The 27,893-nt window shown below is 37.9% G+C and overlaps 1 protein-coding gene across 1 annotated transcript; it reads right to left on the bottom strand.

The window, feature by feature from the left end:
• LOC100545985 (WD repeat and FYVE domain-containing protein 3) lies at positions 1–27,893 on the bottom strand. Its single transcript, XM_019614610.2, has 27 exons — positions 27,639–27,893; positions 25,240–25,339; positions 22,645–22,805; positions 21,780–22,009; positions 20,938–21,047; positions 19,932–20,114; positions 19,000–19,157; positions 17,727–17,804; positions 16,580–16,807; positions 15,772–15,825; positions 13,439–13,607; positions 13,070–13,233; positions 11,828–11,976; positions 11,441–11,561; positions 11,068–11,153; positions 10,604–10,684; positions 9,988–10,042; positions 9,529–9,648; positions 8,951–9,068; positions 8,232–8,338; positions 7,386–7,539; positions 5,173–5,264; positions 4,633–4,845; positions 3,458–3,605; positions 2,682–2,836; positions 2,082–2,240; positions 1–649 (listed from the first exon to the last, which is right to left on the bottom strand). The coding sequence occupies exons 1-27, from the start codon at positions 27,801–27,803 to the stop codon at positions 419–421; spliced, it is 3,789 nt and encodes a 1,262-aa protein (XP_019470155.1). The 5' UTR covers positions 27,804–27,893; the 3' UTR covers positions 1–418.

The raw sequence follows: 27,893 nt of genomic DNA, 5'->3' as shown, positions 1-27,893 counted from the left end.
TTTTTTTTTTAAGACTGTACACAGAAAAACAGACTTAGTAACAACCTGTCTGCTGAATTTATAGCATTTACTAAGTAGATCAATTCCTTTATTTTTCACCAATCTACAGCATATTTTAAGTACCTTCTCTTGCCTGTTTTATGACTCAGCTCAAACCTCCCATCTTTTTCACTGACACGTGCTTCATTAAAATTCATGATTCCTTCCTAATTGGGAAAAGGGCAAGAAACAGTCCTTTCATCTAGTGCAGAGGAGAAGTAGTAGCTGTGGTTTAAAACACCAGCAACACTACAACTGGATGAACAGCTAACAAACAGTGCCTCTTACTATCCTCTTCTTCTCATTACAATTTATTCCCAATACCAGGTAATAAGTTTTAATGTAAATTACGCAAGCTTCCCCAAACCAATGGAAGAGCCTAATTTGCTCTTGCTAACACTCCCACTGCATATGGATGTTTGTTTCTTACCGTTAATTCATTTATACAGAGTGCTGAAACTGGAGCCCTGTGACCTCGAAGCTGTGTAAGAAAGGAGAGCTTATTCAAATCCCAGATGATGCAGGTGCGATCCCGTGAGCCACTCACGATGATGTGATAAGCCAGTGATGCTGTTAAGCATGTGACAGTGTCAGTATGACCCAGTAACGCCTGCAAAACGGAAGAAAGAAGGAACATGCTACAATCAAAAGAGAACACAGAAGTTGTTGTATTAAACCTAAAGAGATTCAGTCAACGTGAACTCAAACGCTTTATCAGAAGGCCCAGCTGGACTAAAAGTATTTAGTTGGTGACTGCTTCCACAACTGAAATTGATAGGAGTCATTTTCTGAAAACAAAAATTCTTTGTAAATAAGAACTGGCTCCTACTTAAAAACCTGTTGGTGTTTGAGAAAAGACAAAGAAAAGAAAAATTACAACTAAGACGACAAAGTTCACAGCAAGGAGGATAAAATTACAAACATGTGCTTTGAGAAGACCCCTACATTTTAGGCCTGAAGTAACAATTGAATAGAAGTGTGGAATATAGCTGGATTTCTCCTATTTACCAAGTTACAAAGTCATCAGATAAGCTACAGCAACTGGCCTTGCACTTACTTTGTCCTCATTGACAAAAGCAGAGCAACTTAAATATGTCACCCTGAAATTCAGGATACAGTGTCTTATCTTGCAGTAACTGTTAGCAAAACACTTCTGAAATACAGCTTCAGACAATCAATGTTGGAGACCAGTGCTGAAAAGTTAATTACTAATTCTCTAAATTTGTTCATCTAAGTTTTAGTTGAAGTTTTCCACTGAACAAAAAAACAAAGTCCTATTGTTAAGATACTAACAGGAAAAGTGACACAATCTGGCTACTTAGAACAAGACGTTTTGTTTGTTTGTGGTGGGTTGGTGGTGTTTTGTTGGTGTGGTTTGTCTTTTTTTGTTTTCATCTTGTTTCTTGGCTTTTTGTTTGAAATACACACATAAGACTTCCTCTGCACTTATCTGCAACTGACTTAAGAACACAGGTCCTTTCCTCATTGCGTTCAAGACTGATGTTTTGAATTCACAAAACAAAAACAATGTAAAGGTAGCCTGAAGGAGTATTATTGCACTCCACAAACAACATGTTCTTGCCCAAAAAAGCAAAGTTTGCCCAGAAACACAATTTAAATAACTCTACAAGAAAATAAAGAAGTAGAAAAAGTAGAAAAATGAACAGTAGCGACAGCCTCTTTCGCTGCCCTCCCTGTCAGTCTTCAGATGGGGGTATTTTACAGAGATCTCTACAGTAACATAGCTTACTCCATAGAAAACACATCTGCCTACTTTTTTAGATTTTTTTTTTAATTAAAAATATTAAAATTTACTTTATAAAACATTGCTATTTTATTTCCCATCTTTACAACAAGCTCCACATGGTCAACAATCCTCAAAATGATGAAATTTTTATGATACATTTTACCTATTTTCAGTGTAGGTCTCTACTGGGACTATTCAGATTTCCAAGTCTACTCAACTCACAGTTTCAAAGCTTACAAACTTCCTTTGATTTTGGAATATCATTTCCCTAATTGACATCTTTGTTGTATTTTACCTGTTTCAATGTGAGGGCTTTAGCTTTTTCTTTGGAGATGCCCATTTCCCACACACACACCGCTGTGCTTGTTCCCCCAGTGATAACCAGCTTGGGACTGGGACAAATGGCACACAGTATCTGACCCCACTCTGACAAACATTCATAAACAATTACTGCCTGGAAATAAAGAAAACAGAGAAGGATTACTTGCAGTATTAGAGTTAGGTGTGAAAAATACAAAAGCTCAAGTGCCATCCTGCAAACTGAACCATTAAATAACCAAGATTTTGCTGACATGTTTTTCTCAAATGTAAATAATTCCAGGCTCTGCCATAAGATGCCTCCTGAGGGAACACAAGAATTGAAATTTAATTACATGATTTAATTGATCTGGGTTTTTTTTTCTTTGCAGTCTTGTTAAAAGTTATTATGAATTGGCTTATATTATTCTGCTCATGTTCTGATGAAGAAAATTGGATTGGGAGAAAGAAAACACACAGCACAAAAAATTTTATCAATTCATATGCAAACTAAGTTTTCACCTTTAGATTCCTTTCACTATTAAATAGTGATTTCTTTTGGTACATTCAGCACTGAAATGAATTTCAGAAGACAAACCTTGTCCGACTCGTAGGTACCCAGTCTACAGCTGAGGTCTGCATAGCCCCAGGCAAAAGTTTTATTCCATGTAGGAGGGATGAGAACCTTATTCTGTTCAACAGCCAGAATGCCTTTATCGGTACACACAATCTGTCCCACAGGCTCCTTGAGTTCTAAAAAAGAAGATAGTTATCTTTTACTGAAGAAAAAAGACTGATGCTGTCCAATCCTATTAAATATCAGATGCTCCACAAAAAACAAATATTTGCATTGCTTAAACAATTGCTCTGGTCCCACCTACAATGCTGCAGGAGATGTCTTTCAAGCCAAACAAGGCACAGATGTAATCCCTTTGATGCTTCTGGGCATTAAAAGTGATTGTGCCATTTTCAACACTATTAAAAGTAATTTTTTGGTATCAATGCCAATGTCTTGGTCAAACATTTCCACAGGTTGCATTCTTAACCAGTGATCTATTTGCTGTTTTAAATTAAGTTCTGCAAATTCTGAAGAACACTTATTTGTTTCCTATCCTTGAGTATAGCCCTGCCACATTCCGTGGAATGGTACATCCTTCTCTCCAATTCATTTAATCAATTAAGAAAGAAAATACCATATAGCATTTACCTACTTTGCTGACAGTTAACTTTTATTCACTCCAATGTCAGAGATAAACAATGTCAGAACCTACTCCTTCGGCCACAGCACAGCTACCAGTATCCCTTCCTGCCAACATTCTCAGCATTTTTTGCATTGAAAAATTGGAAAAAATGCTCCAAATACTGTGGTTTTACCTTTCACTGGTGTGAGAGATGGCCGCAGGTTGTCCAAATGATGGAAAAAAATCTTGTCACCCGTGGAACCTGGGGGCACAGAGGTTCCTGCAGCTTCCCCATTCAGTCGGCTTCTAACACGCTTTGGAGGGTGTGGTTTTTTGAAGAGCTGAAAGTCATCAAGAAATTACAGGTTTACAGGAGCACAAGCTAAAGATCAACAGTGCTTCACTCATATTCTAAAAATTCTAGAGATCAGCGGTTAGCAAGCACTACTTAACTGTTCTCTGCATTCATGGATTCACTGTTGGGCATCCACTAATAGATTACAGCAAACATTTTGGTAAGACTTCAGCAAAGAATACAGAATCCAACTGTGATATATAAGCAAACCATTTTTTGCTGCCTCACACAAAAGTTTATCAGATGGTAAATTCATTATAAACATTTTGATGGCAAGTGTTACGTATTTACAGTACCTAACTTATGAATATAAATCTTTACACATATTTTGTAAAATTTCACCTTCTTTGACAATAAAGTTGTAAGAGTACTAAAAGAAGATCTGCAATTTCAAGGCTGAAAGTTATTGTGTGTGTTTTTTTTAAACCTCTCAGCATATTCAAGGTACAGGAAACATACATAAACCTGACATAGTTGGGCTGTAAGGATGCACAAATGTTTCTACTGCTCACACCAAGGCAATGGGTAGTGAAGGGCAACAGCAGGACTGTTTGCCTCAGCCCTCCCTGCACCACATCACACCACCCCACGGCTGGTCTAACGATGTGAGAGAGGCACATCATTTTTTATTTTTTATTTTTTTTAAGAGTAACTATAGAAATTAATTTATCACACGAAAATGGCACTTTCACTGTTGCCCTCTGTCACGTCACGTGTTACATTTTTAGCAGCAATATACTTATTTTTTCAGTATTTTTTTTTCTAAGTTGAACAATGATGTCATAAATTTTTTAATCTTTAATTTATGAGTGCAAAACAGAAAAAAGACATTTCCCCTCTTGTTAGCAAAGCCTAAGTTCTTTCTTCGTTGAGAAACAGATCATTGCACATCACTGGAAGAATACGAACAAACATTCTCAAGAAGTTTAACTCCTCAAACACTTTCCTCTTCTGTTTCAATACATTTCAGCCCATGTGCAATTTCACAAATAGAGATTCTGAAGATGGTGTACCTGCTTTGGTATCTGTCCAAAGTTGTTAATGAATCCTATAGTAGCTGTCTCTTTTAATGGATCATTGATGTTATATATATCCACTTGCCCCTCATAGAAGAGATGGTGAAAGACATTTACAGCTTCTACTGCAGCAGGACCTTGCTGTTTATAGCCAAAGATCAAGTCAATCCACTCATGCAGATGTGCACTCACAAAGTCACATTCCAGAGCCTGAAATACAAAGGACATGCACTGAAATTAGCCACGTCAGTCACTAGTTGAGTCTACTACACATGCCATAAAGAAAAAAGCAGAATACACTCATATATTCTCAGTATGTTTTGATAAAGCTTTTTCATTTAAACTCCTGCCTCAATTTACTCTCTCATCAAAAAGGAAGAGAAGGAAATGCCAAGTCTGCAGTTATTTGTGACAAATAGCCATTAGCTCAGAACTCATGGACCAGATAGCAGCTGTGACTGCATGAATCAAGTCATGTTTAATTTGCAGCATAAAGGCACAACTGAAGTTTTCTACTGCCATTAAAACTCAGATTACCTCCCGGTGAACTCTGATAAATTCACGAGGGTCTCCTTTTGCCCACGGAGGAAGTATTACATCTCCAAGTTTAGTGCCATTTTGTTTGCAACCTATAAAACAAATTAAAAAAATTGGGGATACGCATTAAAGCTACATAGCAACAGCAATGGTTTTTAAAGTCAACAACAACAAAATCTAACATCTTTGTTTTATAAGGAAACATCTTTAGACTTTGTTTAAATACTGCCTTATCTTTAAAGGTCAGGCAATAAAACCTAAAGATTTCCTACGTAGTTGTTCATATACGGTATTTTGCAAGAGTAGAAAAATAGGAATCACTCAAACATTCCTTACTGGGGTTTTTGAAGATGACAATACTGTTTCTGTTAATACAGCTTGCCCTGAAACAGCAGATACTCAAGCAGCTGTGGAGCTGGCAGCTAAAGCCATCATTGCACCAAGGCACGTTTCTCATCTTTTCTTGACCTCTGTGTTATTCATGATGTGAAAACGAGTAAATGCAACAGCTTGAATTTTAGAGAGGAAAAATTTTTTGCTTAGCATGTATATAGCAGCAGACATGTCAGCTGGGTGTATTTTGAAGGAAAATAAATCCTAGTACTAGATGGTTTATCAGCAAATTGCACTGACAAGCCTTGATGAAACAGCTTTTGACTGCGGATTTGTTTTCCTTGAAATAGAAACAGTTTGTGTCAAACAACTGAAATGTTGTTTTACACACGAGAATAACTACACGACAGTACAGCTAAATATTCATGTACTGACACCGCTGAACTAACAGCTGTGTGCCAAAAGCTTCACACCGAAGGACTCAGTTGTGCCCTGGGTACAGTCTGGCCACACACAGTCATCTGGGTTCCAGAGAGCTCACTTCTCATTCTGAACATTTAATGCTGGCATGTTTAGACTACTGAAAACCTATTCAACCTATTTGTTAAGACTTCCCAGTTATATTCCCGTGTTGCCAGCTGTTGCTGAGAGACGATCTGCACTTCTTACCAGCTCAGAGGAACACCAGCAAGCTTCCAAGTTTACAGAAGTGTACAAGCAGTACAAGCAGTATCCTACATTTCTTACAAAATCTCATTAGGCTTTGAATGCTTTCCTCTCTATTTGGGAGCAAGGAAATAGAATGGGAGCAGGATAAGTATGAAATAACACAAATTGAAGTATCCCACCTTAGCAGTTCAGAACAAAAACCAATTCCTACTGTTGTTCTAAATATTGGTTGAAAAGTTTCTTTTGTCTGGTGATCACAATCTAAACTTATCAGATATTGAACAAACAAGACCAATACTGTTACAGTCATGGCCATACCCTCTTACATGAAATACACTTGGAAGATGTTCTGCAGGTCTTTTTTCCCCATTCGTTATCGCTTTTTTAAGGTTGCACTTCCAATCTCTAACAATACATGCTGAACAACAGATCTGAAGCTGCTTAAATGTACCACTCAATCTTGCTTATGGCTATTAGACTCACAGCACAGAACTGAGAAGAGCTTAATGCCTCAGTTATGTATGACACACATTCCAAAGAATACTTAACTCCTATGGCAAATATATGTGAAATTAGGCTCCTAAATAATTATTGTTGTAAAAACTAAGAGCCACATTTCAACAAAACTTTTAGAAACAGTTAAAGAAGTCCTAAAAGTGAAAACTGTCAAACAGATTTTGCAAAGTCTGAAAACACTAACGAAGATGATATGTAACATAATGAACTAATATGCTGCATATAGAAAAATGGAAAACAGAGAACTGCAGGTAAAATGTGATGATCTGAGTGTTTCAAAGTGGTTTAACTAAAAATAAATAAAAAATTAAAAAAATCACCAAATCGACCAGCAAACAAAACCACCCCATCTTAAGCTGAAAACTTTGAGTAGTTAAACTTCTTTCTTAGCAGTTGTCAGAACAAACTATTCATTAACTTCTAAAATGAACACTTGCTGTTTGAGAAAATGAAGTAGATAAAACTGAAAGAAGGCATTACGAAAGTAAATAGTAACTTCTGCTATATTCTTACTGATGAATCAATGAGCTCTGTATCACTCAAACTTTTAAAAGTAGTATACAAACATGGAGCCATCTATCCTTTCCTCATGTAGTCAGGTGCATCATATTCTTCCCACTTGATGAGCTTTTCTCATGTCAGACTGCCTGCAACGCATTCACAGTGGTAGCAATGCTACCAGCTGCTTTGCTTACCGAGATCAAAATTGTTGGAATTGAGCAAAAATTCAGGGAGGTAGAAAAATTCTGGGATGAGCTCTTTCACGTCTGCCATGTTGTGCTTTGATGCTGAGTACCAGGCCTCTCGCACACTGTGAAACATTCGATCTGCCAGGTCAAAGTGACCGCCCTGCAGGACAAAAGGAGAACCATCAGATCAGCCCATTAGAGTACCATGGCTGAGAGGAGAACCAGAACACACATACAGAAGGTATCAAGATAGAGATATCTTCATAATGTTAAGAAACACACACAATCCTACTTCAAATTTCAGTCTGGAGAAACATCATCCCAAAGAAAATAAATTTTTCTTTGCTTGATGACTTCCGTGTAGGACCACTGTTATGATCCCAGCTCCCTCTCAATCCAAAAAATCCAGGCTCTGCAAATTTTGGTTTATTTTAACACTCAGAAACAAACTCTTGGGATAGAAGTATTGGTTTAAAAAAAAAACTTAATTTTGTGAGAAGATATTAAGGAACTGGCATACAACTCTTTCAATAGCAGACTAACAGAACTTGATTAAAAATGTAATTTTTTTTTCACAGCAAAATCATCCTTGGTTTTTGCCTTGTGTTATGTTGTTCATACATTTACTCCAAACATTCTAACCTCATGAAGAAATGTGAATTCCATTGCAACCCCTTTTAAGTAACCTCAAAGATTTTTGGACCAATCCAACCTGCAATCACTCAACTGAATTTTTTTTTCTAACATGTTTTATGAAAAAAAAAAAAAAAGAGATAAATCTCATTTTTTCATGTAGACCTCTAATGCATAGCAGGAAAACAATATAGGAAGTGAGGTCTTATATTTTTTTACCTGTAGTCGTAAGAAAATCTGCGTAAAAGGCTCCATCCGGACAAGATAGGAAGCCACTATCATGGCAGATGAATAGTGGGTCCCATAATGATAAGCTGGAGTTTCACCTGCAGAAAATTAAACATCACGCACATAGAAAAAATAAAGCAGTTAGGTGAAGCAATTACTAGTGACAGTACTAACTAGTGCTGCCTTGTATTTAATCTGTGATTGAAGCATTACAAACTTAAGAATTTCCTAGTGCCTCTATTTCTTTTGGATAGTAGCAAGGAAGTGGACTTCCTGAGCAGGAAATCATACATCAAACTCAGAAATGAAAAAGCTCAACTGCTGCTACTGCAGAGGTATTCACATTCCTCTGTACAACTTACCACCTTTTCAGCAGCGCTCAAACTGTACTAGTTAAAGAGACAACTGGATGTGTGTTTCTTCTGTACTTGCCCATTTCTAGCCTTTAGACATCGTTTAACTGTTTTGAAAAACAACTGTTTTGTCTTTATTTTTATATATAAACACATGCTAGTAAGATTTAAAAATCAACAGTATAACAATACTCCTTTGCTTCTAATTTAATATTTGTTCATAGGTCCTAGAAGACCCACAGTAGGGCTCTGCATATCCAGAAGTCTTGAGTCATGCAATTAAAATTCACAATATCCTCCTGAAATGTGGCAGGCTCGTGCCTGTCTCCTCATCCTGCAGCATGTACTACTTCTTACCATTGGGATCTTCCCAGTCTTTGTATCGTTTCTTGTACTGGGCCAGCCTGTCTTCTGTTTGAGCTCCCATGGGCTTCGCCAGGTTTCTGAATGTCTTGGGATTTGTAAGATCCAACTCCTTTAAAAATAAAACAAACATCAATTCAATTTTAAAAACACATGCTTTCCCTGTGGACACAACATCCTTCAAGATATACTTCAGAAAGCTAATGCAAAAACTTACTGCTGCACTCTTGCATGCTGCTACAGAAAGGAGATGCAACTGCCTTAGTAAAAGTGAACATGTGGGCCTTCACCTGTCCATTAGCACCCATAAAATCAGGATGGGCAAGGGCCTTCCTGCAGGAGACTGCCAAGCACCTCTACTATCCTACCCACTGACCGTACGGGCTGGACATTACAAAACAGATGAAAATAAAAAAAAGGCAATAAAGATGCGCCTTGGTTTTACGGAGGTAGTGCAAGCCAACTGTAATACTCACAACTCAAACACATAAAAAAGTTACTATTAGGCTGATAGTATGTTTTATTTACCTCTCAATCAAATTACTATTAAACTGATAGGACATTTTATTTACCTCTGAATCATAGTCTGCGAGGACCCAGGGAAAGACAGGGTACTGCATGAGATCATTGTAGGATCGGCCCGCCAGGGTGTTTAAGTGCATCAGGTACTGGAAATTACTGATTTCTCCTCTCTGAAGGAAGACATAACAAAGCTGTAAAAACCCCACTTCACAACAATCAACTGGGCTGTCAAACTTCTCAGGAGCTTGCATTAGCTCTCTCCAAACACAGGAAACTTACTTCAGTATTACAATGTCCAAATTCTATTTATACTTTTAAAGATAGAATCATTTAGTATTTCACGATGAAATACACCCAAAATTAAATATAATTTGAGCATGAAATATAACCAGTTACAGTACTGAGATACTTTTTTCTAAAGCAGTACTTGTTCATAGGATGTAACTCAGTGTACTAAGTATATATCACTATAAAACGTGCAATTAAAAAAAAAAAATGATTGCACTTACTTCCCATCTTTGAGTAACAGATTTTTCTCCCACTAAAGTGCTAAGCAAGCCAGACCTAGTTAGAAGAAGAAAGTACATTTTCTGACTTATCAATAGAATCTGAGTTGCATCTTCATAAGACAATTCAAAATGCCGAGACTAAAACTTCCAAATTTTTACAATCAGGCAAAATGGATTTCATTCTTTTTTGCTTTAGCAGTGCACATTTTATTTTTGAGCACAGACTTAAAACAATGCACTTTATGCATACAATTCAGTGCACATTCAAACATACCTGACAGGCTGCTACTGAGGAAAATATCTAACAACCCAGAGAAGCCAAATAGTTTTGGAACTTCAATTCTTTCGAAATGTACCAATAACTTTAATCTGTGTATTTATACGTAAATATAAATTTATGTAAAATATGTATTTATTTGTAGGAATACATACCAAAAGTGTCAATGATGCAAGAACATTTAAAGAAGTTGGAGCATAAAATTAGTATTTATTTGGCATTACCCAGTTATAAACAGAGGTTTATACAGGAACTCCCCAGTACATCTGGACCTTAAGGTAAGCATCACTGATTTGAAACCAAGGAGATAAAGGGCTTATAAGGAACAGCAAACCTTACCCTTGTTCTACGCTGGTGTTTGGCCTCTGTCCAGACACCGACTCTGAACTGTCAGTTAGAGATGGCACCACAGCCAAAAACCTGCACCGACAGGTAGAAGGAGATTACCATTAGTGTGCCTGATGTAGGCATCTCTTCTTAGAAATGAACACGTCTGGTACAATTATTTTGTTCTGAGCAGCTGTGTAACATCTTTAACAAAACCAGAACATCCCTTCTCTCCCTATGTCCACACTCGCTGTCACAGCTCTCACACAGACCACATGCAGTAAGTTCAGCATACAAGCATTAGCGCTTCCTAGTGGCTCTTTGGTGCCATGCTATATTTGCTACAGAGTTAAGAACTGCCTCACACCAACTGCTTGCAATCTTGTCACCCAATCATTGCAGGCTCAAATATGACTCAAGACAGATACTTGCAAATAATCACATTAAATATCCTAACTTAAGTTACTTTACAATACCTCTGATAAACTTTATTTCTGACCCCTTTTTGGAAAGCGAGAAGATAGTTTCGTCCATCTCCTGAGAAAACTTCAATTGCAATTGGCTGAAAACAAACAAGACAAACAGGTCACCACTAACACATCCACTTGTCACCTTCAAAGGTCAGAAATAAACCAGTTTGGCTATGTTGAGCTACACACGACACAAAATTATTGCAATGCGCACTCTGCCTAGTGTGGCCAGCTGGTCTATTTTCAGAACACTAAAATCCACTAATTCACCCATTTAACTAAGTCACAGTAGACCAAAAAGTTCAAGATCAAATATTTAGACTTGTATTTCATCACAATGAATAGCTTTCACTTGCCAAATAATCTGCAGCCAAGTTACCTGCAAAAGGTATCTCCTTTTATGTACTTCCTTAATATCTTCATATGCAAAAATGCTGCATGTTCTTTTCAGCTGACTTGGACCTTGCCTTGCCCCCCTTGGTATGATTGGCTCATGCATCCTGCAAACGAGCATAAATAGGAAAGTGATTAAAAGTGATGCATTGTAAGAATCATTCTTTTCATTCATATGAGAGTGCAGACATAGGAAGAACTTGTTTCACAATAAACCACACCATGCTTAGTATTTTGTGAACACAGGAGGCAACTGCTCCTGAGATTGTCAGCAATTTCGACATTATTTTGTAGTTGACCCCTGAACAAATTTCAATAAATATCTGCTGTTTGCCTACTAAAGACTGATGTAACTCTTTATTCATTCACTCACTTTGGAGGCAATGTCTCAATGTCGCGTATTTCTCTGGTGGCCGTCATGGTGAATCCATCAATTACATAGAAGTGCTCTTTGCCAAAGAGGAGTAGCCCTTCACTAGTGTCAAGGCCCTGAACACGAGCACAGCGGTACATGTGCTGAATCTGAAATGAAAGAGGCACTTAGCAAAAGTAGGTCAACGAGCTGAGACTCAGACCATTGCTCTGTTAGAAGCAATCCCAGACACTGCTTTATTATGCGTAGATGCAGTAAAAATTTTGCTTTTTTTCCTATTTATTGAGAAAAACATGACCTTGGCAATAAGCAACTGAGAAGGTAGTTTAAAGGAAGTTTCCTCTGTATGATATAGATTGGTAAGTTTACTAACTTACTCATACACATATGGCTTCTTGGGCATATTCTACAAGCTGTAACCAACTTGACTGATCACAAATTTACTGACATACTTCAGACAAGACGAAATAACCAGAGCAGCCTTTCAATGCTGTTCTTAGGGATAAAATATTCACTGTCCAGAATTTTCATTCTAATGATAAGAACAATTGATCAGTTTGTAAAGTATTTATATTTTCAACACGCATTTCCTCTTTCGGCTCGTTATGCCAACCAGGTCCTACAGCTGTCCTCCGCTTACAAGTCTTATGAGGAGCGGCTGAGGGAACAGGGACTGTTTCATCCAGAGAAGAGGAAACTCAGTCAAGACATTATAGCTCTCTACTACTACTTGAGAAGAGGCTGTGGTGAGGTGGGTCTCTTCTCCCACATAGCTAGCAATAGGACTAGAGAGAATGGCCTCAAGTTGCAACAGGGGAGATTCAGGTTGGATGTTAGGAAAAATTTCTCTCTCAAAGGGTAGTCAGGTGCTGGAATGAGCTGCCCAGGGAGGTGTTCAAGAAATGTTTGGATGTTGTACTGAAGGACATGGTTAAGAGGGGAGGTGTCGGTGGAGGTTGGACTGGATGATGTTGGAGATCTTCTCAAACCTTGATGATTCTATGACTCAGTTCTAGGACAGGTTTGGTTTTCCTTAGCAGGTAGGAGGTTAAAAAAAGTTTCCAGTACAGTGTTTGAATTGAAGCACACATTTCTTATCAAAGATATTATAAGAAGCACCTGATGGAATATTAAGCAGATGCAGCTGCAGATCAGGAAAGGCATTTAAGGATGTTTATTTCTGCTCTCTACATGCAATGCAGAAATTCCAATACAGTAAACACCGTTTGCAGTACACAATACCTTCTCTCCTTCTTCAAGAAGTCGAAGCAAAGTTGTATTGTCAGTCTTCTCTTCTTCATCAATCGAACTGCCCTCAACAATTTGATCTTGTGACTGTTCCTGGTTCTCATCATCTCCTCCATCAGGAGCAGAGCGGGACCGTTTCAGAGGAGGCTTCACTAGGCCTAGAAAAGAAGAATGAAGATAAAATTAAAAAAAAAATGAGAATTGAAAGATCACTGCGAAAAACCTCTTCAAGTTTAAAATTGCTGATCCAATGCTAAGGCAGAAAACAGAGCCCAACATGTTTATCTCAGTGCAAATGTAATGGAATATATAAAGGCACACAAATTTACAGAAACTGGAACAGGACAGAAGAAGTGATCTAACCTTTGACTCTCGCAATTGTGTCCTCCCCATGTTCTGGCTCCTGCTGAGTGGTTTCACCCACTGTGTTTTCCTCTATGGTGTCCTGGAAGATGGCAGGGTTTCCAGATGCCAGGCGCATGTAGTACTCCTTACTGTCATAACTTATAGCCCTTCGGTAGCGAGCAGGTTTCTTAGAAATAATTGCACACAATCACTTGGTCAGTCAAGTCTTCTCACACATTTCAGGGACATGGTGAGCAGCATGGAGCATGCCTACAATATGCTCTGTGCATGTGCAGTGGTACACCAAAACATATGAGAACAGGGACTCCACCCTGAATCCAATCAAATTTAAGGAGAGCTATTCAGCCACTGAATTAACAATGGGTTTGTGGAAAAGCCTGCTGCTAAACCTACAGCACAGGAAGTACTGAACTTGGTTATCAGGTAACAAACAACAGATGTCACAAAAGACAGGTGGGATACTTTTGCTGAAGCCTGATAGATCAAATGGATATTTTCTACCCTCTCAGCGCTCCCTGCAGCACATGCAGCTCATTCATTAGACAGCCAGCTGCAAAACTAGACAGTGGTCTGAATAAACTCAACGAAAGATGAAAATAAGTGAAGCTGACATTGACTGAAAGAGATGAGAACTTGAATTTAAGGCTCAAAAATTAACTACTTCAGTTTTTCTTTCATTAAAACATATTTTGAAGGTCCTCATGAAACTGGGATAAAAGGATCCACTTAGAATTCATCAAGAATGATCAGTAACCACAATGGATTACATTGCACTTCATTATGGCGGTGGCATGGCGTTGGTCTTTTGTTTAGCATGTTAATTCTTAAATTCTTCATTTAATTACAGAGGTAATACTAGAAATCAAAGTAGCATCTAAATGAGGACACTGTCAGAAACATCACTGCAGAGGCAAGCTGGGATAAGAGCTATTACATAGCCAAGAACTTCCCTCAAATTAAAACAAACTGTTGCACCTGGATGGAAGAAAACCCATTGATTTTATATACTTCAGTTGAAAGTTTTCTTCTACAAGAACTGTTTAACCCAACACCTCTAGAATGCCCAGTCTGCGAACACATTCAGCTCTTCACAGATAAAAGTTTTAACTTCGTAGCACAATTTCCCATTATTTCTGATATGATATTGGGATAATTAAAAAATACTACTGTAAGTACAGTCCAGTGCTTTAAATTGTGTGCTATTGCAGAATATCAATTGCCATTTCAATTACAATTTTAACTTGTTCACTTCTGCAGTAGTATCTGGAAATACATAAAATGTGATTTTCTTTTTCTGTTGTTGTTTATCTGGACAATTATGCAGTGGGAAACTAAAAGACCCTTAAAAATAAATCAGGTCTATTACAAGTACATGCTTGGAATGACTAAGTGATTGGCAACATGGAGATTCATTACTTCAGGTCAAACTGGCTGCCTCAAAACTAGAAGATGTAAGGTACTGCAATTTAATTTGCAGACTTATGCTCAACTAAGCCTTTGCTCCTTTAACACTTCAGTGGTAACAACTGATGTGTACCCTAGAATGAAAAATCCAAACTAGCCCTATTAACATAAGGAAAGGGAAACAGCAACAATTTGTATTTCATATTCTACATAATAATAGCTTTCATTTATTTGTGTTATTTTACTGTTAAATGTATTTCAAAGGGAGTGAGTACATATTGCGCACTATACTTAGTGATGGGCAAGGCTGTGAATGTCACTTAATAGACAAGTATGTAACATGAAAACGCCTGCAGAGCAGCCAGTTTTAAACAATTCTGTTACTTTTAAGCTAGAATTCATATTTTGAAACAAAGCGTTAACATCATTAATAAAAATTAAGACTTGGAAAGAAAATTGACTGCGGTGCTAACAAAAATAGATCTTTCAGCCTACGATCAAAAAGGGGAAAGAAAAACCTGCTCAGCAGACCCTCTTCAAAATAAACATTCATTTTCCTAGCAGGTGCTTCCCACCAATCCTATTGCCCATTACTAAACATTTTCTATAGACCATTAGTTCAGACCCCAAGCCACAACTCTGTACACAGTGAGAACAGTGACAGCACAGCCCAACACAGCCTGTTAGTGCGCAGCAAAGAAGGGAAGAGCTACAGAAAGTTGTATTTAGGTGAAGGCTGAGGAGAGCACAGTGAGGTCCTCTAATGTGAATACTGAAAACAACATCTTTAGGCCTGGAAATACATACTGAAAGAGCAAGTTGAAAGCCAAATGTAGAAGCCTTGTTAAGATTGCCCAACATGCAGGAGAAACAAGAGAAGTTGTATTTATTTGACATTCTTTCAGTCAGTGTATTTGTTTCTTTACCTTTTGAGGAACGGTATCATCAGCTGTCTCAGGAAGTCTACTTGAGAGGTCAGACTGAAAACAGGGCATTAAGTATATGCATCAGAAAAAGAACACTTTTGAGAAGAAGGCATGATGTTCTCCATTGTGTGTGAACTTAACCATCACTAGAGCTAGTCTGAGTCAGACTGGAAATAGACAAATACACCTAATAGTGTAAAGTTGGCTATACAGTGTTTTTTGTTCACACATCTTAAGTAAACTTAACATTTATTCTTGATTAGAGAAAAAAATAACCTGTGTGCTCCATTCTTTAAAAGCAAACGGGAACTAATTGCCAAGCTTTCAAAGGTTACGTGCATTTCTGTCTAAGTGGTCCATGTTCATGGTCACAGATTTTCAGTGAAAGCACACCCAAACCAATGCCCATAGGCCTGCTTGGTTTTTCCATTATTTCTTCGGATATGTTTAAGTGTTCTTTAGCACTAGGCCAAGAATTGAAACAGAAATCTCCCATGCGTAAGTACGGCATTTCATGGCTTCTTTTTGCTAGTGAAGATGCCTCTGCTGCTCACCAGCATGAGCACACCACATCATATTTTGGAACAGGCAGAGGTCTCAATTTCATTCCATTTTGAGATGTGAGAGGTCTAGTCCACTCCCTAAACATACTGTGAAGAACCACCAGATCTTACCAATCATTTAGGACTTACAGATATGCTGATAAACCAATAGAGTAAAATATGCATCTTAAGAGCCACTTAAAAAAATATATATATATTTTACAGCAGGGCATAAAATTTCTCTCAACAAATCTTGAATTACTTACCAGCAAGTTTGTTTCCTGCTCAGCTTCAGGCATGTAGGGATACTGAGTGTAAAACATGTCATTTCGCACCATCTTCTTCCTCATTCGGCAGGGCCCCTCAGTCATCTCCAACATCCACTTGTCAAGATGGGAACCAATGGGAGGACCCCACAGACCTCGCTCTCGTAGTAACTCATATTCAATTTGAGACCATTCTTCTGTCACATATTTTAATGCGTTCTGCTGACGCTGGATACAAACATGTTTATATAAAGCATTAAAAGCTATGTCTTTAAGCCTGTATCTGATATGAGCAGATGTTTTCCTTATACTACAAAAAGTCTTGTAACTGAAATTTCTAAGAGCATTAAAGAAATACTCATTAGAGTAATACACTCTAATGAGATTTCCAGTCTCAGCTACTGTAGAATCAAGGTTCATACTGTAATCCTCTAAGCAGAAGAGGAAAAAGAGGATAAACAAACTGCTTTTGATTTTAATCTGTAACTGAATGTATTTGTAAATAGCAAATACGAGCACATTCAACATTAATACATTGATTTTGAAAAGGGATTTTAGGAATTTTGGATGGTTTTCCTGCAACACTTAAACAGAACAGAGAAATTAAATGAAGCAAAGCTTATCTGGTGGAATTTTGCTTTCAATAACTTATTCCTGCAGAATAAGCTACATTGAACCAAAGGACTTTGGGGACGCTTGGAATAAAATCCAGGGTACAGTGATTTGTTTCTAGGAGGCACAGAATAGCCATGATCTATTACCACATGAATAGAAAAAGGTATCACAGAACTGTTTTTATGCTACTATGAAAGTTATGTTTGCATACAAAGTTTTTCTCTATCTTCTTTTTCCAAGAATCTTAAGTAGTATTTTGAAAACAGAAATGAGATAGAAACATGATGGCTTTCTAAAACAGTGTACAAAACCTTTAAGATTTAACTTAGGTAGCACTGCTGCAACAAAACCAAAATTAATTTTCCTCATTTATTTGACTGCATTAAGAAAGCATCCTTAAAATAACTGTATCTATACATTGAAGTGTGTCACCATCAACCTTCTAATACTTCATAAGCCACATACTGAGAAAGAGGAGCTGTACAACCTAACGTGTCAAAAACACAGTTTCAAGTAATTCTCTCAACCATACCTCCTGATATTCTTTATACTGCATATCAACGAGGTCTCGAACCACTGCAATGTGAGTAAACATCCATTGGGAAATTTCCTAGTAGAAAGATAAGGAGATGGACAGATTCAGAGTTCATAGAAGCAAGTTATGGAAAAAGCTATAAATGAATAACCATTACTTGCTCACAAAAACTATCTGCTGAAAAAATGATCTGGACTAATTTTAAACTACTGCATGCAATGTATTTTCAAGACTGTTTTATGGTTTTGCTTTCTGTGAGTGTTTCCATGGTTTTCTTTGTTTTTACAGCAACAAACTCATGCACAGGGATACAATTTAAGGGAAGTGGGCAACCATTAGCTAAGAATTCAAAGTATGTGACTGATGGTACAGAACATTCCCAAATAGCTAAAAGAGGCACTATCTGAGAAATATTAAACTACTATTCTTCATTTTCTAGTAATATTTTGTAGATGCTGACCAAATTTGATGGAAACCCTAACAGCATCTGTCATACTGTATGGAAAAACACCTGCTTTCACACTTTGCTTCCTGTAATGGCATGTCTGGTAACAGATGTTCCCTGCTGAGCTTGGGGATTTCTTCATTTTCACTTTAATGTGTGTGCCTGTTTACCAGGAAAAGGACTGAGAACGCTGAGCATTCTTTATTAAATCAAAGCCAGTGTATAACTCCCAGATGAGTAAGTGAACTGGCGAGTTTCTTTTCCATTTACACAGGGCACAACTCCTGATGAAGTCAATAGATGTTACACATTTCCTTATGGCAGAAACACATCTGCCTCCAATGATTTGATGTCTCCTCACTATTTCATGTGCTTATTACAATGAGAACTCAACCCTCCAAAACTTTCGGAACCTCTTTCCTTTGTTTTCTATGTCCTAAAGACTTTATACGAACTCTTCGCAATGCTCCATCAGGTTGTGTCCTACTGAGAGTACAGTTTTCTCCACTAGTCTTCACTTTCTAGACAAGCAACTACCTTGATACACATTACAAAATGCTGTGATAAACTGAATTTAAGACCCAATTAACCAGAGCAGTTGAGCAGAAAGCTTAAACTCTTAACATACTGTTCCAGGTAGGCAGATACACCTGCTGGATTAGGCCACACAAAAGCAAGAAAAGACATTCTCAGTATTCAGCAACGGGAAAGCCAAGCACAAGATATCACCTTACACCCTAAGAGACACTTTATATTGCAGTATTTACCATATACTCCAAACATATAATGCTGGATTTGAGAACGCATTTTACAAAGCAAAATTACCTGTGTAGAGAGATTGTGTTTGTTGAGTCCACTCTCCTTCCGGTTTCTCCTAGAACCTGTTAGTTTAGAGAGGCCGAACCCACTGCTGACTCGTGACAGCTTGGACTGTGTGCTCGGAACCAAGGCCTCCCCTCTGCTGATGCACTTCTTCTCGTGGGCTGAAAAATAAGGATTTTATGTGTTGGGTTTTTTTCGTTGTTGTCAGTGGTATTTCACTAAATAGAGTAACAATCTCCATTGCTCTCAAAAACTTCGTGTGCTTGTCTGTGTGTCGTTTTGTTATTTTTAAAGGCAGAAGTTGATTTGTTGTTGCTATTGTTGTTGTTGTAGCATTACCGCTGTTTTTTAAAAGGAGAGACTTCTAAGAGAAATCCTGGTATTTTTTGCACTTCAAAAGGATTAACGGATTAACTTGATTAACAGATCTGTGACTCCTTTCATCAATTATCAAAATCAATGTCTATGGAGTTGTAAGTTGTTACCTACACTCCCCTCCAAACACCAACTAGTTTCAGTTTTGCTGAATTACATTCATTAAAGACAAAATGGATATTCCAAGGAAGGGAGACAGTATCTGTAGAAATCCAATTCTGAGGAAGGTCCTACAGGTCATCACAAGCAGTGTTCACGGTAAGGTAAATAAGTGAACCAGCCCACCACCATTGCAATTTATAAGGCACTCATTGGTATATGCTTGCACAGAAACACAAGCAGCCATTAGGATCTGCAAAAGCATTGAATAAAGGTCCCATGTAAGGAACTTGTATAAGCTTTTCCTATATGCAGTGCTGTTTCTGAATCAGAGATATTAAACTTTAATAATAGTAAGTATTTACCAACATAAAAAAGGTAGGCCCATGTCAAATCATCCAGTGCATGTGGTTCACTTTGGAGAAAGCTACCACTCAGAACAGATGTTCAGCTGCACTTACCCAAATGATTTTGCCAACACTTTAAACTTGCTTCCTCAATTAAAGGTCTTGCAACAGTTATATCCACTTGGCCACGGTCATTGACAGGCAGTGTCACTTTAAAAACTTCTTCTAAAACCTGTTTTTTACTATGAATCAGCTCCGTCCACACTCTGTTTATAGCTTTTAAAAGAAGCTGGCGACCTGCAGCAGTACAAGACCACAAACAGCAAGTTCTCTACAGTGCTTACTGAACTGGTATTTTTACAGCTTGAATACAGATTGAATAAACTAAGCAATTTCACTCAGGTTTTTCCCTTCTTTCTTGATTTCTGAAATGCCTTTAACTAGACTTCTTTGTCATTCATATACTGTTAGATAGTATCTAGAGATCGATTTTGACATTTTTCTTCTGTGAATCTGAAACATCAGCTCCAATTATTTGTGATTTCTCTCCCACGCTCATGCATACATTAACAAAATAAGATTAAAAAGTAGTTAACAGATTACACATTTATTCACACAAAGTTTCATATATATACAAATTACTTTTTTTTCTGTCTGTATTAATACACACATGCATAAATATTAACATATAAAAAGATCAAAACCACAATCCTTTTTCTTCACAGACGGTTCATAAATTCCCCCATGAGAGAATGATCCTAATATTTTACACCTTATATCAGTTACGTCTTAACTATGCTCTTGTAAAATTCAGCTGATAGAGAAGCACGGTGCATACTTGAAATGAGCCATTTACACTGCATTCAATTCAGTGCATATAAAGTGGTATCTCTAATTCTAGTACACATCCAGCAAAAAATGAGGACCACTTGCTATTTTTACCAAACAGTTCTCATCCTGATTATGTCTGTCTTGGTGTTCAGAGTGTTTTCAAGGTTTTTCGTTGTTGTTCTTACACATACACACACTCCTGTCCAAAGAATAATGGGAGTAAAAGACTACTGATAACAATAAAGAAGCAGCATTAGCAGACATCCGTGGCTTGATCGCTTGAGATTACCTTCACTGACATCTTGATTGTAGACTCCGTCTGGTTCTATATCTGAAGGGATCATAATGTGCCAAGTTGTCATCCTGGCTTCTGCTTCCAATCCAAACCCATCAACATTGCTACAAATACACAATGAATTAACAACCAGAAACAAATACAAACTAAAACCTTTGATTCCCAATGATTGAAGCACAAAGATGTGTGCTGCTACAGGAACACATTGAGTCCACCTGAGTTCTGAGGATATACAGTCACAAGGAGAACAGAATGTTTTTGAAAGAGGATATGAGCAGCGATGTTACTAAAGGAAGCAGTAAGTATTGAAGAAACACAGTGTGGCCAAGGCCATCAATGGATAACATTAGAGTGTATGCTGATGATACTTCCCAAATGACTTTGGATAAAACTCAAGTCCCACAACTTTTTGGAAAGAAAAATGGAAATGCTAGTCAGGCATTTGGAGTAAAGACAACTTATGTCACATCCACCTGAGTAGACTTATTCAAACATCCGAATTAGTAAAACAAAAAGTACATACTAAATGACTCTACAGACAGCAAATCTAGTGATAGATCCCTCTGACAAATACTTAGCACCAGCATTTCTTTCTACCTTGAAAACACATAATATTGTCAAAGCATGATAACAAAACAGTTAGATATCTATTATTTTAAAATACCTCTGTAAGAAAAAGTAAGACTATTTCTTAAATCTGAGCTCTTCAAATATCATTTCATTTATATGAATCACTTCATTTTCCTTGCATTTCACTGACTTTAAGGTTACAATTTGTCATCAACATTTTGCTTACTTGTTCACAAGGCAAATAAATTTCTATCTGAGATGCTCACCTTCCCACATGCAGATTAATCAAGCAGTGAGCTAGACAGCTGATGAACTCTTGATCATGATTTCCAGGTCCCAAAATTAAGTTTCTGTTCACAGTGAGGACCCTCAGAGAATCAAGGAGAGCCACTTGCTGAGGAACAGTTTTGTGTGCTCTTGAGAACTGATACAAGATAGTTCTGTTCAGGCAGTGATAAATAGCATCCAGCGATAGTCCCTGAGATCTTCTTTTTGACTGATGGTAAAGTAAGAAATAAAACAAAAAACACATCATCAGATGGCAGCTCTTAAATCAATTCACAGGTAGATAATCTTCCCACATGTTGATTCATGCTGCTGCTCCAATATCAGCAGCATCAGTTCCAGTGATCTCAAGAGCCAAAATGATGTCAATACATGATAATATATTTAAGATTTCAACACCTACACATATCAGACTACTGTTATTTCCTCTGATTTCCAAAAGCAGAAGTAATCAACAGTTTCCAAGAAAAGAACAGGAGGAGACTTTCAAAATATTTCCCAAGGTAATTTAGGAAGCTTTCCAAGAATTTCAACAACACAATTTCATCTGAAAGTAGTTTTAACTCAATTGCTCCATAATAAAGTACTGCACACTAACAAGATGCACTAGAAAAGCTCAGTGAAAAATGAAAGAAAAAAAACACACGTCTGTGCTGACCGGAGACAGTCCAGTAGCATGTAAACAATTAAAAACTTCTTTGAGTCTTAGCTATCCAGGCTGCACAATTACCCTGTAGCAGGCCTCATCCAAATAGTATGCAGGCTGCTCAGAATTGTCACTCTGTGGATTTTCATTTCAATTGCGAAAATGGCTTTTCAAGTGAGCTAATAAGAGAATACTGTTACCTGTGCAATTAGCTGGATTATGAATTCCACAAGAAGTTTGGATTCTTTGTTGAACATGCCCTGCCAAAGCTTATCTACCACACGCTGTGTAAAATAAAACACGTTGTTCACCAGGACTTGGTAGCTTCCTCCACTTGTTATGGGCAGAGATGCATCTTCACCTAGGCAACAGCACAATAAAGCTTTCTTCATTAAAAAAGAATAAATGTGAATACATACATCGACATTAGCTTGTGTTTGTGCTTTCTGGACTTCTGTAAAAGAGAAGCAGAGACTCGGAAAAGTCAAACAAAAGCTAGAAGTTAGTGGTTTACCTACATTGAACACGCAAGTGATTGTTTGAAATCAACAGTGATATGGCCAAAATAAGAGGGGCAGGGCATACACTAAACTCCCACAACAATCCTAGAAAATCCGGCATCCAGCATTACACTTCCCTATCCTACCACAGTTATCTAAAATGAAAAGAACTGATATGGAATTACAATCCAGCATGCTTAGTGGAACAGACCAGATGGTGCCAAAAACAACAACAACAACAAACAAACACACAGGGTGAAATACAAAAATCACTATAGATATTGCTGGTGGTCCATTCTTAAAGGTGGGAGAGGTATGTTAACCAGTAACATTCCACTCCTTAAGTTTCCTTTCTGTATTAATGTCTGATAGTAGACTAAAACACCACCCAAGACTCTATTCAAGATAGTCTGTTGTTGCAGTTCAGTTGATTCTATCACCAGCAACAGATGCTGGATAAAGTCATGATATGGAATACCAATAAAACCAGGACAACTTCATATGTGGGTACACTCAATCTCCAATTTGAGAATCATCACTTGGATCATCGCTTTCACAAAACGATGCCATAAAACTCTACTCCAGTGCATTCCAATTCCACAGAACAAATGGTGCAATGACCCTGAGCTACCTAATATATTCCAGCAAATAAATTAATCTCACATACCACATTGGCACAAAAAATACATAACTGAAACTATACCTGAACAACTAACAAGATGTGAATTCTTCTGCCAAGTTGTTTACTTTATTTAAACATCAAGACCACCACACTTACTAAAAAAAAATCTTTCAGAGAATACAGGTTTCAAAAACAAATGCTTCTGTAGGTTCTCTCTCTAGGACAGAAACAGAAATTCCTTGTAAAAGATTGCTACAGCCTAAGGTGATTCAGTGATCTCAGCAGGACACACGTCCACAGTCTCCTGACACGGTTTCTCATAAATAATCTAATTCAGAGACAAACGAATATACCCAAAGGCATACATATATCCCAGAGTCCAGAAGAAATGATACTCCTGCGATTCTGAGGCATCACATTAATGCATGTTGCTCCCTTTCATTTGATCTGCATGTGTGCAGAAATATCTATAGCTTTTTAAAAATTATTTGCCTTTTTAGAAATAAAAGTAACTTAAAAAAACATGAGATAATAAGTGATACCAGCTGGCATCAGTGCTCCCTCACTGCACTTTGCTAAAGAAAGCTGGGAGTTGATGGGAATCAGTTGCATATGTCTGCCCAGATACAGTGAAAAACACAGAACAAATGCTCCGAAAACCCATCGAGCAAGTGCCAATTTTGCTGGCAATTCCCTTACATTTATTAATTTGTTGCCCCATCTGCAAACACAGCAACTGATTGCATCTGATGTGGAAGAAGTTCTTTCTTCAGAGTTATGGCCAACATCTCGGGAAATCAAAGTTTTGCTCCTGGTTTACATAAAGTGCCTAGAAGGGCAGAGGACTCTTTGGAAAACCTGACTCAGAACGTCATGTAAATAATTCTGGAATTATCTGAGTGCAGTATATCAAATAAAGAAAAACTTGCTGTAGCAAAAGAAAGGGAGAGGCTTTACAAGCTTATCTAATCGGAAAAGTGTGCTGTCCCATGACATCTAGGATTAAGGCAGAACAGATCAGCGGCTCCTGGCAAGTCCTTGAAATCCAGCTGCACGCCTTGCCAGTGATATTCTTACAGATATGATTATCTATACACATGCTCTGCTAGGACAGTCCATCCTACAGACATACATGTTACAAGCTTTGCAAACTCTTCCTTTGCATTTTTTTTGGAAATGATTCAATCCCCAGCGAAATTTCTGGGGGTGCTGCTATAATAGGAGAAAAAGAAAAAAAGATAGCTTTTAAAAGTCCCACCCATAATAAACTAATAAAAGTCCCAGAATATCTGCCAAGGCAAGAAGAACAAGATAGATGATGCTGGGATAAGCAAGGACTAGCTTTATATCATTTTGACAGGACTGAAATTTGTCTGGCTTACATACCCAAAAGATTCATCCTCCATAGCTTCTTTGTATAACTTCAGTTTTACAGCTCATGCACAATCAAGACCAAGAGGGAACGTAAAAGTTCAGCAATACCATTTATACATCAAAGGAAAGAAAAGGGCAGGAGAAGAATATGGAACTCAGGATTTTCTACGATTCTATAAGGGAGATGAAGGCATTCAATTTGTAACAGATGAGAGCATTAATAAAGAAAAATATATTTTTTTAAATCATGAACTTTCCCTTAAGTGACACAGCTTGAGAATTAAACATAGTTATATTACCCAATAAAACATCGGCTGCAAGTAAGTGGTCCATCACACTATCCAAAACATAGGTCTGAAACTCCTTCTGCTGCGTTCGTGTTGATCTTTCAGGGGAAGCCTGATTCAAGAAATGCAATGAAAACATAATGAGTATCTCTGAGGGAAGCAAAAGGGAGAAGGAGTGTTCTAGGTGAATTTTTGCTTTCCCTATCTCACAAGCTTTATCTAAAAGCTTAGGAATGGACATCAAATACACAACAGCTATATGCAATTTTATGGAGTGAGTAGTACTCCAATTTAAATCCATTAAATGCATCTTCTGCCAATATGCCAATGCATCTTCTATTTCTCCCATAATAGGAAATGGAAAAGAACACACTCCTAAAACATGCACCAATTTGTAACCAAACATATGGCTCAGCTGAGATCTCCTCAGTTCACATAATGACTCCATTCTGAACACAAAGACAGATCAAACATCTAAATTCACCATCACTTCTATGTGGGCTTTTGCGTACCACAACATCAGCCTTGATATAGTCACAGAATAGATGGATGCACCAAATCTTTATTTCCTTTGCACTTCATAGAGCGGGTCCAAAGGAGGGCCACTAAGATGATCAGAGGGATGGAACACCTCTCCTGTGAGGAAAGGTTGAGGGAACTGGGTTTGTTTAGCTTGGAGAAGGGAAGGCTCCTGGGAGACCTCATTGTGGCCTTCCAGTACTTGAAGGGAGCATATAAACAGGAGGGGGAACGGCTGCTTACTAGGGTGGGTAGTGATAGGACAAAGGGGAATGGTTTTAAACTGAGACAGGAGAGGCTTAGGTTAGATATTAGGAGGAAGTTTTTCACACAAAGGGCGGTGACACACTGGAACAGGTAGCCCAAGGAGGTTGTGGATGCCATGAAGGCATTCAAGGCCAGGCTGGATGCGGCTCTGGGCAGCCTGGTCTAGTGACTGGTGACCCTGCACATAGCAGGGGGATTGAAACTAGATGATCATTATGGTCCTTTTCAACCCAGGCCATTCTATGATTCTATGACTCAAAGGAAAAAATACCATCATCTCATGGTGCTCCAGAACATATCATCATATCTATTAAATGTTTCACTCAGAATTCCAGTGTTTTTTAGGGCTATTTAATTGAGCTTGCCTCATTTTGCACTGTAGAAGCTTAGCAGTGTGCACATATCCTGCACTCTCTCTTTGTGAGGGACTAGTAACAAACACTGACAAGTTGTAACAGATTAAAACAGCAGCAAAGTAATCAGAACGGATTGACACGACCTCAAATACTCTTCCTGATATTTATGTAAAGCTGCGCCACTTGACAATTTATTTTTTGCTTTCTAACAGCAAAGAGATGTTCAGCTATCTCAGGAAATGTGTTAGGGGATCATGTAAGCACAATCCAAAATTCCAGCAACTGCTGAAGCAATCAGGGACACAGCAGCACAGGATGAGGGTAACAAGTAGTTAGGGGCTGGGGGAGAATGTGAATCAATGTGAACTAAATGTTTCAAAATACACTGTGTGAAGATGGCATGGATACATCAGAGCAGTTAAACTCCTCATTGCCTGCCTAACCATTAACAGAAGGCTGCTTTGCACAGCTGTCACAAACCTGAACAGAGAATTTTGCAAGAAAATAACACAGTTACTCTGAATTTTTATTGCATATGGCACCAGATGTCCTGCCACTGTTTTTTCCCTTTTATCTAATATGAATAAAACATAGTACTTAATATTTCTTGAGGGATTTGTAAGGATTCTGTATCTCGAGCAATAACAATACAGTCATCACAGGCTAATGGATGTATAACAAATTAATCATACTCTGTAAGAACAGAATTAAAGAAAAGCTATGCAGCTCAGACTGCACTGCTAAGTATCTACTGCTGCAAGCCAATTCCTGCATCACCGATAAAAGGAGTTACTGGCTCAGATGCCAAAATGATGTCTAAGGAGAGCACAAAATAGGAACAAAACCTTGACACAGTGTGTGCTCAGTTACATGTGTGGAAGCTAACAGAGCCATGTGACTGGCCAAATTAAAGCTAAGGAGCCCACAAACAAAATTGGTAATAGGGGAGAAGTGAACATAGCAAGAAAAGATTCCATAAATAGCATGAGGATTTTTTGCTCAGGCATTTAAGGGTGTCTCTAACATATGTAAATGCTATGGTAAGGAAATAAAACCCAGAAGGCATTTGAAAAGAGAGGCTGAAAAAAATTCTCTAATTCTTGCTTTCTTAGGTTTTCCAAGGTGTTAAACAATTTTTGAGACAATAATATTCTTTTCCTGCATCTCTTATTTAACGACAATTTCCAAGATCCTACTAAATGCCAGACAAAGGTGAAGAGAAACACTGAAGGGGAAAAAACCGTTACAGTAAGTCAAAATTAACTTTACCTCCAGCAGAAGATCCACCAGTGGAGTCTGTTTGCTGGCTGGCGTGAGACACAAATTGTCAATTATCAGCACACGCATGAAGTCAAACACAAACTTCTTGGCAGGATGATTTGTTAGGTATGTCTTGGTGCCAACATTGCAGTATTCTGACTGGCTCCTGTTCATGCCAGAATCAGCTGCAAAGGCTTTGAACTCTTCAGCTGGGGACCCAACCTCATCATCAAGATCAGTGACCTGTGAAAAGCAGCATGTCAA

The sequence above is a fragment of the Meleagris gallopavo genome, chromosome 4 (assembly GCF_000146605.3).
Source record: "Meleagris gallopavo isolate NT-WF06-2002-E0010 breed Aviagen turkey brand Nicholas breeding stock chromosome 4, Turkey_5.1, whole genome shotgun sequence".
Classification (NCBI taxonomy): Eukaryota; Metazoa; Chordata; class Aves; order Galliformes; family Phasianidae; genus Meleagris; species Meleagris gallopavo.
This window is presented reverse-complemented; position numbering and strand designations above follow the sequence as displayed.

Bases quoted from the DNA above. Each gene is read 5' to 3' on its own strand.
- LOC100545985 (XM_019614610.2), bottom strand. From the start codon at position 27,803: ATGAACAGGAGCCAGTCAGAATACTGCAATGTTGGCACCAAGACATAC. The intron at 19,158-19,931 runs GTAAGTGCAGCT...CTTATTTTTCAG, and splicing joins GTGTTGGCAAAATCATTTGG to CCCACGAGAAGAAGTGCATC. The intron at 2,837-3,457 runs GTAAAACCACAG...CTTCTTTTTTAG, and splicing joins ATCTCTCACACCAGTGAAAG to AACTCAAGGAGCCTGTGGGA.